This window comes from Monodelphis domestica, chromosome 4 (assembly GCF_027887165.1).
Source record: "Monodelphis domestica isolate mMonDom1 chromosome 4, mMonDom1.pri, whole genome shotgun sequence".
NCBI lineage: Eukaryota > Metazoa > Chordata > Mammalia > Didelphimorphia > Didelphidae > Monodelphis > Monodelphis domestica.
The window spans coordinates 231,530,341-231,545,119 of NC_077230.1; the positions used below are offsets into that span (position 1 = coordinate 231,530,341).

Sequence of the window (14,779 nt, forward strand, 5' to 3'; positions counted from 1 at the left end):
ACCATAGAAGGGGCTAATGGACCAGGAGAGGCTAATGCCCCTTACCCCAGGGGATAAAGGATGACAGTGCTGGCAAGAATTTGGCAGTAACAGGAGTAACCATTAATGATCCTTTCTATTCCCATAGGGCAGAGATAGACATAGATATGTATATATCTATATGTATGTATATATGATTACATATGTACATATGTATAAATGGTATAACATTATATATACATATGTGTATGTAGATTTCTCTTGAACCTTTTAAGAGCTCTGAGAATTAGGGAGGAGCAGGGCTGCTGCTTCTCACTCTTACGGACAGGGTATTTGAGGTCCAAAGAGGTTCCCCAGATGCCCCAACTTGGGCTTACTTGCTGCTGCCCTAGGGATGCTGATACGGGGAGAATAGGAACCAGAATCCCCAAAGCCAACCATACCAACTGTGAGGGAGACGGAATGAGGGAGATGGTCAGTAGGTACCAGGTCTCATCAAAGACAAGGCAGGTGAATGCTGAAAGGGTTTGCCGCTTCCCTCCCCTGTCACAGAAGGCATGTGTGACCCCTTTGTCCTTTCCTTTCAGGGATCAACACCAATCAGCCCAACCAGTTGCACCTGAACTCGGCTGCCCAGAGCCCCATGGGCATGAACCTGCCTGGCCAACAGCCCTTGTCTCATGAGCCCCCACCTGCCATGCTGCCCTCACCCAACCCAATGGGCTCCAACATTCCGCTGCACCCCAATGCACAGGGGCCTGGTGGTCCCCAGCCGAACTCCATGATGATGCCCCCTGGTGCCCCAGATTCCCTGAACCCCTCTTGTGGTCCCATGCCCAACACATCCCAAATGATGTCCTCTAACCAGCTGGTGTTCCCCCCTCGGCTACAACAGCCCCATGGTGCCATGCCCCCTGGGGGAGGAGGCGGTGGGGGTCCTGGCATCCAGCAACATTATCCACCTGGGATGCCCTTGCCCCCCGAGGATCTGCCTAGTCAACCGTCAGGCCCCATGCCACCCCAGCAGCATCTGATGGGAAAGGGGCTGGCAGGGCGAATGGGCGAGCCATATCCTCCAGGAGTGCTACCAGGTGTGGCATCAGTGCTGAATGACCCTGAGCTGAGCGAGGTGATCCGACCCACCCCAACAGGCATTCCTGAATTCGACCTGTCTCGGATCATCCCCTCGGAGAAACCCAGCAGCACCCTGCAATACTTCCCCAAAAGCGAGAACCAGCCTCCCAAAACTCAGCCCCCCAACCTCCACCTCATGAACCTTCAGAACATGATGGCTGAGCAGACCCCTTCCCGGCCCCCCAACATCCCAGGTCAGCAGGGTGTCCAGAGGGGTCTCAACATGTCCATGTGCCACCCCGGACAGATGCCCTTATTGGGCAGGACAGGTGTGCCCCCACAGCAAGGCATGATGCCCCATGGCCTCCATCAGGGGGTCATGTCCCCTCCTCAAGGCCTCATGGCCCAGCAGAATTTCATGCTGATGAAGCAGCGGGGTGTAGGGGGGGAAGTATACAGTCAGCCCCCCCATATGCTCTCTCCCCAAGGCTCCCTAATGGGTCCTCCACCCCAGCAGAACCTTATGGTGTCCCACCCCCTGCGGCAGCGCAGTGTGTCTTTGGACAGCCAGATGGGCTACCTCCCTGGTCCTGGCAACATGGCCAACCTACCCTTCTAGCCAGCTTGGGATAGGGAGGTGGGGTATGTGGGTACATGAGGTGGGGAGGATCTGGTATGGGAAATTTTACAAACTTAAAAGAAAACTCATCCCCTACAACTTTTGAATGGCCTAGTGTCATGGGGTGGGGGGTGGGGGGGCCTTGTGTGTTGGAGTGGCATCTGTGGAAACCAGATATGCTGTTGGCTTGGGGTGAAATAGTTGGGGGTGGGAGGGGGGATTGTTAATTTTGGTTTGGGTTTTTATTCGGTTTCAGCCCCCAGGACTCCCTCTCTTCCTCTCCTTTCCTCCCTATTCCAATTTCTTGGGAGTTTGTTCTCCCCCTTTGTTGGTTACTCAGCATCAGTGAATTAACATGTGTTTGTTGGTTCCAAACTCTGCTGGGACGAGGGCGAGAGATATCCAGGAAGGAGAAGACGTGGCCTGTCTCTTTCCTTTTCTGCTTTTGTCTCTTTGTCTTTCGGACTTGCCACCTCTAGGTCTCTGTCATTCTCGTCTCTTGGTTTTCCTCTCTTGCTCTCCACTTCCCTTTTTCCTCCTGTCTTCCCATCTCACTACTCCCTCAGATTCCCAAGTGGTGTAGCTGATGCCTCTCTTCTCTTTCCCCTATCCCATCACTTCCCCCATGCAGACAGCTGGGTGGATGTCATTGGCCATCACTGCTGTAAATAAGGCCTGCGCTTTTGTGCCGGTGTGTGCGTGTGCTGTATTTCTGTATTTTAATAGACGACTCAGAAAAAAGGAAAAAAGAACCCCCCCTTTTTTTAACCTGTGTTCTCCCCTGGCCCCCCAAAGAAAACCCAATCCTCTGACATCTCTCACTGGGACATGCAGACACCCTCCCACACCATTTGCAGAAAGGGCTCCTCTAGTGCAAGGTCACTCCCCCCCAAAACATGGTGGCTCCATAACTTCCTGCTTAGGGCTACCCAGGCAGGCTTCCACCTAATACTTCCATCCTGGGGGCACCTAGCAGGCTGGATTGGGATTTCGAATGTCCCTTAATGTCAGGTCCTTGCTTTCCCCAAGTTGTGCATCTGGGGTGTCTGCCTCTGCCACCTTTCCTCCTCCTACATCTTAGCCCCAACTTAAAAGCTTCTCCAGAGTGGAGATGCCAGAGTAGGGACCTTAGGCAGGGGCTTCTCATTCAGTCCCTCCTAAATTCCATTTGGGATCTTGGAAGAGTTTTTTCTCTTCCTGATGGCTCGGGATCCCCGAGTCCCCCTGCCCAGTTATGGAACAGATTGTCATGGCACCAGCAAGAACTGCGCCCTGCTGGAATTGACCTTGTTACTTAAAACCATGGGACTGTGCCACATACCAGTGTCCTCCTGAAGCCACCACCCACTTCCTCTTACCAAAGGGGGAAGGAGAAGAGGGAAGTCTCTGAGTCAGTACCCCACCCCCACCATGGGGACTGTCTTGTAGAAAAAGCCTCATGGGTCCTTCCAGACATTGAGTCAATTGACCATGTCCTCCTATCCTCCAAGCCTCCAGATCCTGTCTTTGGTAGGCTTGAATCCCCTCTTCTCCTCCCTCTAAGAGTCTCCTGTCCCTTCTCTTCCAGTGGCCTCTCTCCATCCTCCCAATCAGGGAGGTTGTGGGGATGGGCACCGTGAATCAAAAGCCATAGACAGCTGTGTGTTTTGTCTCCCATTTGCCCTAAAAAAAGGAATTATTATTTTTTAGTTTAGTTTTGTTTTCCTTTCCTGCCTTCAGGGAAGGCCTTTTGTGCTGAGGGCCAATTCCAGAAGGAGAGGTGTCTCTTTCCCTTGGGATATATGCCTCCCTCTCTGCCAGCTTTCCTGCCCCTCTAGGGACAGGCCCCCAGGTCAGTAGCCATGATACAAAGGGATATGGCCTCTTCCACCCCACTCCCCTCCCTGGCATCTGGTGCTGTCCACCTGGCCCATTGTCAGCCTAATCAAGTTCTTTCTCCCCATCCCTCCCCCAGAACAGCTCGGGGGGTCCAGGACAGAGTTCTCTTGATTCTGAACACCACCTTCATTCACATCAGACTCTTCCTCATCCTCCCACTCTCACTAGGCACTCTGCCCATCCTGGGTTGTACTCAAAGAGAATCATCACCCTGTCTTCTTTCTCACCCTAGGATGACCAACATCTTGTCTCTTCCCAAGCCCTGGGGATTCTTAGTGTTTCCTGATCCTTAGGGGAGAGGAGCCACATCTGACCCCTTCCCACTGCCCACAACAGGCATTTTTCACCTCTTCACACCTTCTACCACCACTGAAGTCAACCCACCAGCCTCTACTCCCCCTTCCAATTCATGGCCATACCCCCTGCCCCCAGCCATTTTGTATCATTATATAAATATATATATATATATAAATATAAATATATAAATACAATATGTGAAGACATCTTCTTGGTTTTTATTTTGAAACAATTTTTAGGCTTGTTTCGGGGGTCTCTGTGCTGCCTGTACTGTATTGACCTGTTTTATAGGTGCCTTTTTATTAAAAAGAAAAACTTCAAAAACCAACCTTTTGCCTTCTGCCTCTGTGTCTGATGGATCCATTCTCTGCCCTGCTGTTTGGGTTAGACAGGATGGCTTGAGGCCTAGTGCTCTGAAGGTTAAGAGATACTAAACTTGGGGGCAGCTATAGGTGGCTCAGTGGATGGAGAGCCAGGTCTAGGGATAGGAAGGCCTGGGTTCAAATTTGACCTCAAGACATTTCTTAGCTGGGTGCCCCTGGGCAAGTCACTTCACCCCCACTGCCTAGCCCTTACCACTCTTCTACCTTAGAACCAATACACAGTATTGATTCTGAGATGAAGGTAAGGGTTTAAAAAAAGAAAAAGTAAAAAAAAAAGTGAAACAGCTTTTCTGCCTTGGCAATCCTGAAGGGGTGGCCTTTGGGTTTTCATTGTTCTGAGGTAGAAGGTGTGGGGTGGCTGGTCAAGCTAGGCCCTTCTGAGCGAGAAGGAGCTTCCTCTGGTTCCATCTGAGCAGCCCCTCAAAGAGGAGTGGATAGCTGCTTCCTTAGGGGTTTTGGGACTTCCCTCCCAGAGGTTGGTGTTGGGGCCCCATCCTGTCTCTTTCCCCCCTCACTTCCCTTACCAGAGATACTCTTGGTCCTGGGAGGCTGGGGCACTAGTTGCCCCCATTCTCCTTTTGAAGCTTGAATCTGCCTTCTAGGTACCAGCAACTCTGGGCATGGGCCTTTGAGGGGATGCCAGTTTAGGAACTGTACCAGAATCCACATTAGGCATATCAACTGATTAATTGGTAGATATTTATTGTGTGCCTACTATGTACCAGGCACTGTACTAAGCACTAGGGGTACAAAAGGAAGCAAAGAAACAATAAACCAGTCTGCTTTCAAGGAGCTTACAGTCGAATGGGAGGCTCAGAGAATCACCAGCTAGATAGGGGTTCCCTACCCAGGATCCTTAGTTCTTGGCTTGGAGGTAGCATTGGTCAGACACCAGTCTGATCAGATAACCTCCAGAAGGCTCTTCCAACAGACCTTCTTTGCTGGCCTTGTTCCTTCTAGAAGATTCTCTAACCACTGAACCTCGACAAAGTCCTATTGTTCGTCATTGGTGGGCTGCAACCCCTTCTCCAAGGTCAGGACAGTCTCGTGAATATACTCCTCTTCTGGGAGGGGAGGGAGTAGGGAGGGTGGCTTTCCTAAATTCCAGAGTGGAATAGAGTTTGTCCATTGGGTAGATAGCAGCAGGTATTCCAAGTCTGTACCCTGACCCCAGGGCAAGTCGGAGCCTCGACCCAATCCCCACCTCCACAGATACCCACGTACGGTAGCTGTGCAGATGATCAGAACTGTTTCCTTCAGGTGAGGCTTTCCCTCATCCCCGGCCTGAGACATTTCTCATCTTTCTGGCCAGCATCAGGATGCCAACTCAGCCCTCACACAACTCAGAAGTTTCCAGCCCTACCTAAACCTGGGCTGAGCTGAGCTAGGGAGGCTTTGGAGATGCCCGTGGTCAAGGCCGAAGGCAGCTTCAGCCAGATTAGGGTTTCCAGGAGCCTGAATGGGTCAGTCTGAGCTCCCTGTTTGCTTGAGGAGGGCCCTCAGATGGCATGGTTGTGAAACAAGCTAAGGGGGAGTGGGGCTGAAAGAATTAAGGGGGTGGACAGATGGAGGGGAGCAGGGGAGAGCGGGAAGCGTTTCTGCCCACATATCAAGTGGGTCCACCTCGTCTGGAGCCCTTTGCCCAATGGTCTCTGGGCCTAGGTTTGTGAGGGTGGACTCTCCTAGAAGACAATGAATTCTTTTCTTCTTAGAGGTTGAGGGTGACCAGGGTACAGTTTTCTACAATGCAGGGAATAAAGGTGACAGGGTCCTGAGCCTTTTGTAGACCTCACTGGAGAGTTTATCCCTGAAGACCGAGGAGGCTATGTGACGCCCTTTACCTCATTTCAAGCTAAGCAAACTGGGTAAGAGTCATTTCAAGCTTCTGCCTCTGTCTCTGGGTCCCCATCCCAGGCTCAACTCTCCGGCCTCAAGGGTCTGGAACAGATGGAGAAGTCCCTCAAAGGAGAGGGTTTGTCCGAATCTCCCATGCCCATAAAAATCTACTTATACTCAGACTTCAATGCACAGCCTCATCTACAGTCCCCACGAGGGACGGGGATCCTCTCCACCCTTGGAAGGGGAGAAAGAATGGGACCCTAGAAAGTGGTGATAGAAGTGGCATTCTCTGATTCTGAGCTGCTGCCCTTGCGCCAGCTGGAGAGGAATCGGTGGTGGGCAGCAGGGACCATGCAGCCCAGCTTCCCCAGCAGGTGAATTAGGTCACTTCGGAACTTTACACCCACAAAGGTATAAAGCACAGGGTTGAGACAGCAGTGAGCCAAGCCCATGAACTCGCATGTGGTGATGGCTGTTGCCAGGTGGTCATTCAGCTGGCAGGACTTGGACACAGCGTCTAGCATCACCAGTGTGTCTAGGAATATGACCACGTGATAAGGGGACCAGCAGAAAAAAAATACCCCCGTCACCAGGATGGCCACTTTGATGGCCTTCTGCCGCTGGTGCCTCCGCTGGGCCTGGCACAGGCGCCTCACCACCCCTGCGTAGCACCAGCTCATCACCAGCAGGGGGATGAGGAAGCCCCCCACGTGGTACAGGAAGCGTGAGGTGAGCCACGCGTTACTGCCCGCCAAGCCTTGGCCAGAGAAACTGCAAGTGGCGGAATTGTTGGCACCACTGTTGCTGACCTTCACGAACAGGAGCTCGGGGAGGGCACAGAGGAAGCTGGCCAGCCAAACAGCGGCACAGGTGGCGTGGACCGAGAGGAGGCGACGGTGGCGGTAGGTGTGGACCGCATGGACGATGGCCAGGTATCGGTCCACGGCGATGCAGGCCAGGAGCAGGCTGCTACAGTAGAAATTGATTTTGTGTAGGGCGCTCACCGCTTTACAGAAGAAGGCCCCGAGCACCCAGCCCACGGCGCCCTCAACCACCGCGAAGGGCAGGGTGAGCACGAGGAGGAGGTCGGCCACAGCCAGGTGAAGGAGGAAGGTCTCTGTGGAGCTTCGGGACATATGATGGCTCTTCAGAATCACTAGCACCAAGGTGTTGCCCATCATGCCCAGGAGGAAGATGGCACTATAGGCCAAAAGCACAAAAACTGCCTTCAGGCCCAGCTGGTCTGCCCAGCCACCCACCTCAGGGCATAAGTACTCGTCTGGCTCCAGCAGCTCATTGCTATGGTTGCTATAGTTACTGAAATCTGGAAACTGGGGGGGGACAAGAAGGATGGGGAGGGAGAGACAAGAGAAAGAGAGGTGAGGACCACAACCTTCTTTTCTGAATGATCTGAATGATTTGCTTTTTTTTCCCTCCCCCAAACCCTTACCTTCTATCTTAGGATCACTACTAAATATTTTTTTCAAGGCAGAAGAGGGAGATAGACTAGGCAGTGGGGGTCAAGTGACTTGTCCAGAGCCACACAGTCAGGAAGTGTCTGAGGTCCCATTTGAACCCAGGACCTCCCTGTCCCTAACCCTGGCTCTTTATTCACTTGAGCCACCTAGTTGCCTCTTCTCTTTGTTCTTGTAATGGCGCTCAACATGCCTGTGAGCATTAGGGAAGAGCAGAACCAGAAGTCAATATTGGGTCCAGGAAAAACTGGGTTCATTCAATTAATTCATTTGTTCATAGAGAGACAGCATAATATTGTGGTTAGAAAGCTGACCTTGAGATCCAGAGAGCTGAGGCTCATGTCCTGCCTCTGTTAGATGGCAGCTGTGTGGTCCTGGCAAGTTACTTAACCACTCATTACCCCTGGGCAAATTGCTCCGCCTGTTAAGCTGTTGATGCAGTACTGACTTGCATCAGTGGAGAGAGTTTCCATACCAAAAATTCCCCATGTGGCTGAAATGAGAGGCCTGGACTGCCACAAACACCACCTCTCCTACCCAAGTAAAAAAGTGTAAGGTAATGAATGTGCTGGATACAAAGATACAAAACAATATAACTCTTCCCCTCAGATCGCTTACAGTCTCCTGGTGAAAGATATATATGTTCACAGGTAAATAAAGACAAAGATGTAGCAAGGCACCTTCTGCTTAGTGAGTCTCTATAATTGAGGAGGGGGCAGCAGACCCTTGACACTTGGCCCAATCACTTTGTATCCTAGTCATCGATCCAGTCTGTCTTGTGGATAGATATTCCTTCCTTCTCCCCTTCCTCCCTTCTCTTCTTTCTTCCTTCTCTCCTTATTCCCTTTCCTCCTTTCTCTTCTTTGTCCTTTTCCTCCTTCCTCCCTTCTCTCCTTCCTTCCTCTCTTCTCTTCTTCCTTTCCTCCTTCTCTCCTTCCTTCCTTCCTTCTTTCTCTCCTTCCTTCCTTCCTTCCTCCCTTCTCTTTTTTCTTCCTTCTCTCCTTCCTCTTTCTCCTCTTTCTTCCTTTTCTCTTGCCTTCCTTCTCTCCCTTCTTCCTTCCTTCTTTTCTTCCTTACATTATTTTTTTTTGGAGGCCAACAGGATTAAGTCACTTGTCCAGGGTCAGGCAGCTAGTAAGTGTCTAAGGCTATATTGTAGAAAATAAAACCAATCTATGCCTCCCCTTCACTTTCCCCGATTCCCATTCTCCGATCCATGGTGGATGTGGCCAAAGAGGGAGAGCTGAGGAGAGGGGATGGGGAGTAGGGTGCCGCCAGAGGTGTGAGCTGAGGGGCAGCGGCAGCTGTGGTTTCAGACATCCTTCTCTTCCCCCTTCCCCCACCCCCTCAGCCACTCAGGCTGTTTATGGAGCTAACCACAGAGGAAGGCCCTGATCACTGTTTTCATACCTTTCACTCACAGCTGCCTCAGCCACACCTGTTCCTCATTGCCCTCCTCTGCCCCTGGGTCCCCCCACGGCCCCTGCCCTGGATAACCAAGTATTAGCTGGCTCTGTGAGGGAAGAGGACCACCCTGTAAATGATGGAGGCCCTGGGGAGCTCAGACACTTGTTCTCCCCGCTCATGGGGCCCCGTCCCGGGACATCCTTTCCCCACCATGCTGGGGGGCTCCTATGTGATCTCCCTGAGTGGAAACAGCTGCCTGGCTCCAATGTCACTGGCAGGCCTTTCTGGTTCCCCCAAAGCTGAGGGCCTGCGCTTCTGAGGTGGCCTCGGCTTTCCTCTGGATGTGCCTTGCAGAGATGATTAGAATGGAAGTTCCATGAAGGCAGGGACTGTTTTCAGTTGTTCTTTGTATCAAGAGCCGGATACCTATGTGGTAAATGCCTGAGAAGGGTGTGATGAGGGGCAGCTAGGTGGCTAGAGAGAGCTGTTTGGTGTTGGGAGGTTCACATCTGGCCTCAGACACTTCCTAACTGTGTGACCCTGGCCAAGTCACTTAACCCGCCATGGCCTAGCCCTTGACACTCTTCTATTGGTTCTAAGGTGGAAGGCAAGGGCTTAAAAAAAATAAAATGTTTTACAAAATGCTCGACAGTTGATTGATTACGGCATATTTTTGCTTAGCACTTCTCAGGGGGCGCGGGTCTGACATGGGATCATAGCCTCGCCTTGTTAGTGGGAGCCCTCTCCCAGCCTGGGTCCCTCCTCCTTTCCTGGTCCTCGGGGCACTGCTAGGCATCTTTCTACCCTCTGAAGAACGAGATGGACGTGGGGAGGGAAGGGAAGCTAATAAAGGAGGAAATCCAGGCAGAAGAGTCACAAGATGGGCTCTACTCTTGGCTTGCTCGCACTTCCACCCTCCTCTTTTCCCTTGTGTGTAAAATAGGAGGGTTGGAAGCTTGCTTTCCTCTGGCAGGAACGGCAAGATTTTTAGCCTCCCTGGCCTTTGTCTTCTCTGTAGAACGAGGGGGTTAGACCTCCCTTCCGGCCCTGGTCTCTGCTTTCTAAAATCAAATCCTGTGATATCCCTGGATCTTGGACCCTCTGGAGCCTCCCCTTTTGTTCCCTAGGCCTAGTCTTTCTTTCCCTTGGGTTGGGTGCAGGAGCCTCACCCACACTGCCATCTGATAACCATTGTCTCTTTAAAAAATTGCTTAAACCCTTACCTTCTGTCTTAGAATCAATACTAAGTATTATGTACCTGTGTACACAGAAGAGCAGTAAGGGCTAGGCAATGGGGGTTAAGTGACTTGCCCAGGGTCACACAGCTAGGACGTGTCTGAGGCCACATTTGAACCCAGGACCTCCCATCTCCACTCTATCCACTGAGCCACCTAGTTGCCCCCTTGTCTCTTACTAGAATTCAGAGGGGACAACCAGGAACACAAGGGAAGAACAGGCCAAATTATACAGAGTTGCTTAGTATAGGGCAGAAAGAGACAGAATTACATCAGAGTGCCAATACTGCTCATCAGAGAACCTGGGACTAGCTAGCCAGATGGGTACAGCAGCCCCGTTTTGATCTGTGTCAAACGTGTAGACCCACAAAACATCAAGGCTGATTTCCATTTTGATTTTTTGGGAGCCCTAACAAGTCTTATCTGTGACCAGAGCAAATTAATTTCTGGAAATATGGCGATCGTGGCAAAGAGGAGAGCCCAGGAGAGGGGGCAAGTTTGTCTCCAGAGAATTTCCTCCTCTTCTATTGGAGTTGGGGGGACAACGTCCCCCAAAGAGGGTCAGTGGGAGCCGGAGGGCTGTTATATTGCAGCTAAAGGACCTCAGTTCCCCTGGATGTCAATGCCCCGGGACAAAGCCCTGCTCCATCTGTGCTTGTTCCAACTCTAGGTTTATCTTACATTTGGCGGGTAATTTATTTAACGTCAATGTGTCTGAAAATTGAACAAGGTGAGATGATGGATTTGTGTTCCTTCCTAACTCCCTGAAGGTGGGAGGGAGGGAAAGGATTTCTTTGGTTCTGGGCTTTCACACAGTTATGATTTGGAAGAAACCCCCGGAGGATGAGGGGGTGAGAAGGGAGGGGAGGGAAAGAAGCTGGTTTGTGGGGAGAGGAGTTGACACAATGTCTCAGCAGGAGGTGTCAAACTGCAGCTTGGGGGATGAGGAGGAGTGACAAGTGTAAAAGCCTCAGTCAACAGTTGGGGGGGGTCCCTGCTCTGGGGGGCCCCATGGGGAGAGGCAAAGAATATGCAGAATATACCAAGGAATATAAGGCAGTTTTGGAAGAGAGCTATTAGTGGCTGTGGATATAAAGAAAGGCTTCATGTAGAAGGTAGGGCTTGAATTGAGCCTTAAAAGAAAGTGGTGGGGGGCAGCTGGTGGCTCAGTGGATTGAGAGACCTAGAGATGGGAGGTCCTGGATTCAAATGTGACCTCAGACACTTCCCAGCTGTGTGGCCCTGGGCAAGTCACTTAACCCCCACTGCCTAGCCCTTACCACTCTTCTGCCTTGAAGCCAATACTGAGCACTGATTCTAAGATGAAAGGTAAGGACTAAAAAGAAAGAAAGGAACTTAAAAAGTGAGATATCTTCCGGGCACGGGACAGCCTATGCAAGAGTATGGAGAAGGTCATGGGTAAAGAACAGTAAGAAAGTTTGGAAGGACCATAGTGTGCATGCCAAGGAGTAACGTCATCAAGTCAGAAAGGTCGGTTGGAGAGAGACTGACAAAAGCTTCAGAGGTCCAACAGATGAATTTCTATTTCATCCTAGAAGCAACAGAACCCTGGAGTTTATTTAGCAGGGAAACGACATGGCTGGACCTGGGGTTCAGGAAAAAACATCTCTTTAGCAACTGAGGGAAAGATTCTTGGGATGAAGAGAGCCGAGGCAATGAGAGCCATCGGGGGAGCCTTGTAAAAGTCCCTTTGAGAGAGGCTGAGGGCCCAAACCTGAGTGGTTGGCCAGGTGAGGAGAGCCCAAACAGGGCTGGGAAAGGCTTGTCTTACTGCAGGCAAATTCAAATGATGGTGTGTGACAAAGAAATCCCCCACCCCCCTGCCCAGCCCCCGCTAGAGAGCAAAAACCAGGCAGGAACCCTTTTAGCTCCCTAAATATTAACTGAGACAGACCCTCCTGACTTTCTGGGGCTTACAGTCTGGCAAGGGCACTGACAGCTGTATTTGTTGTGACTCGGGCATTTTTCAGTCGTGTTTGACACTTCGTGACCCCATTTGGGGTTTTCTCAGCAGAGATACTGGAGCGGTTTGCCATTTCCTTGTCTCATTCATTTTACAGATGAGGAAACTGAGGCAAACAGGGTTCAGTGACTTGCCCAGGGTCACACAACTGGTAAGCATCGGAGGCCAGATTTGAATTTAGGAAGATCCATGTTCCTGACTCCCGGCTGACATTCTCTTCACTGCACCACCTAGCCACCCTGATACCTGTATACATGACTTCAGTGCATAACTGAAGATGCTCAAGGCATCAGAGGGGAAGAAAACAAAGAGCTTCTCCAGCTCTACAGGAGACGGATCCTTACTTTGGGAAGAACAAGGACAGCTTCATGGAGGAGGTGGCCTTTTACTGTTTGGATGCACTGAGTTTCAGCAGGCAGAGATCCGGGGAAGGGGATGCTGAGGGTACAGAATGATGGGCACAAAAGAACTGGAAAGATGGGGCCTGAGCTAGGAATGGTGAAAATTCTTTTTGACTGAAGCATAGGAGATGACAAGGATAAAGACAGAGACAGCTAGGTAGTGCAGTGGATAGAGCTCCAAACCTGGTGTCGGGAGGTCCAAATCTGGCTCCGATTCTTTCTCCCCGTGTGACCCTGACAAAGTCACTTAGCCCTAATTGCCTAAACTTGACCAGTCTTCTGTCTTAGAAATTGATACTAGTATTGATTCTGAGACAGAAGGTAAGGGTTAAAAAAAAAGATAAAGGTAGAAAGGCAGGACGAGCGATCACATCAAGAAAGAATACAAGATGGGGAGCCAAAGGATCTGGGTTCAAATCCCCTCTCTGCCTCTATTTGCACGATATTGAGCAATTCACTCTCCCCTCTCTTGGCTTCAGTTTCTTTGTGTGGAAAAGGAGGTAGTTCAAACTGGATGGCCTCCAAAGGCTGTTTTGTCTCTCAGTCCCTGACTAAGACTATCCACCGGGATATTATAAGTTTGACATATTTGGCAGGCATTAGCAGGCAGAAACATCTATCTATTTACTCTGGGAGAGCAACTCAGTCACAGTTAGACATCTGTACATGCCCTGTGATAGCGACACCAATATGGGCATGTGCCACAAAAGAAATATGCTCATGGGTTCATGGGAAATGGCGTGCCCTGGCCCAGAAGGAAGAGAAAACAAAGGAACTGCACACGAGAGTACCGAGCCAAGTTCTGTCTCACCTGGGTTAGTGAGATACCCTGAGCCTGAGGAAATGGAGAGATGGAAAGTTTCTGGAGAGAAGAATGGCCACAAGAGGTATCTAGAAGGTGGTGAGATGAAATCAGGATTTTACATTCAGCTTTCTTTATCCCAGGGTCAAAAAGACTCCTCTGCTACTGAGTTGGGTCTCTGTTCTTCCCTTCTCCAACCTACTCAAAGAGTATTTTAAAATATAATTTTTGGAGTACTTGGGTGGATCAGTGGATTGAGAGCCAAGCCTGGAGACTGGAGGTTCTGGGTTCAAATTTGACTTCAGATACTAGCTAGCTGGGGGACCCTGAGCAAGTCACTTAACCCCCATTGCCCAGCCCTTATCACTCTTCTGCCTTGGAACCAATTCATGGTACTGATTCTAAGATGGAAGGTAAGGGTTTAAAAATAATACAATTTTAAAAGTATTTCTTAGCAGCAAAGGGTAGGTAATTAGGGTTAAGCGACTTGCCCATGGTCACACATCTAGGAAGTATTTAAGGCAAAATTTGAACCCAGGCCTCCTGACTCCAGGCCTAGTGCTCTATCCATTGTGTTACCTAGCTGTCCCTGAAGAGTATTGATTAGAATGAAAGCTCCTTGAGGGCAGGGACTGTTTCATTTTTCCTTTGCATTCCCAGAGTTTAGCATTAGTGGCATATAGTGATTAAATGTTTGTCGATCGATTAATGTATTAATATTAACTTGGATGGGGTCCCTAATGATATGCCACAGAACTTTTATCTTCAGGTCTGCCCTGTTCACTATTTCTTTTTTTTTCCCCCAGAAAATCTTATTAAGTTAGTTAATTTCAAATATTTTTCCATGGTTACATGAATCATGTTCTTTCCCTCCCATTCCCCCCCCCCCCCCAGCTGACACACAATTCTGCTGGGTTTTACATGTGTCATTGATCAAGACCTATTTCCATATTATTGATATTTGCACTAGGGTGATCGTTTAGTCTACACTGTGTCTTATCAGTGACTTGGATTAAAATTCTAGATGGCCTATGTGCCAGATTTGCAGATAGTCCAAAGCTGAGTGGATGGAGGGAGAGGAAGAACCACTTTGTTGGGGGACAAAAATCAGGATTAGGGAAGATCTTGACAAGTTAAAAGAATGGTTCAAAATCAACAAGACACATTTGAATAGGAATAGTCAGTCATAGAGTTCGGAACTTGAAAGGAGTTTTATGAAGGCCAAACAGAAAGGCCTTCATTTAGGTTAATAAAATCAGTAGAACAGTATAGGCCAGGTGAGACATGGCAAGACTACCAACCAACTACCAAGGCAATGGGGGTCAAGTGACTTGCCCAGGGTCACACAGCTGGGAAGTGTCTGAGGCCAAACTTGAACCTAGGACCGCCCATCTCTAGGTCTGGCT

The 14,779-nt window shown here is 50.1% G+C and overlaps 2 protein-coding genes across 6 annotated transcripts in view; one reads left to right on the plus strand and one right to left on the minus strand.

Annotated features, from left to right (window-relative positions):
* Positions 1–4,175, plus strand: part of BCL9L (BCL9 like) — a 37,273-nt gene extending 33,098 nt beyond the window's left edge. For all 5 annotated transcript variants that reach the window (XM_056794263.1, XM_056794264.1, XM_056794260.1 and 2 more), the window contains one exon: positions 567–4,175. In XM_056794263.1, the coding sequence (XP_056650241.1) occupies positions 567–1,672 (1,106 nt within the window). In that variant the 3' untranslated portion in view covers positions 1,673–4,175. The remainder of the gene's footprint in view (positions 1–566) is intronic.
* A 556-nt stretch (positions 4,176–4,731) lies between these two features.
* The window catches only part of CXCR5 (C-X-C motif chemokine receptor 5), a 145,999-nt gene continuing 135,951 nt past the window's right edge, over positions 4,732–14,779 (minus strand). The window contains exon 3 of the mRNA XM_007494679.3: positions 4,732–7,400. Coding sequence (XP_007494741.2) covers positions 6,330–7,400 — 1,071 coding nt within the window. The 3' untranslated portion in view covers positions 4,732–6,329. The remainder of the gene's footprint in view (positions 7,401–14,779) is intronic.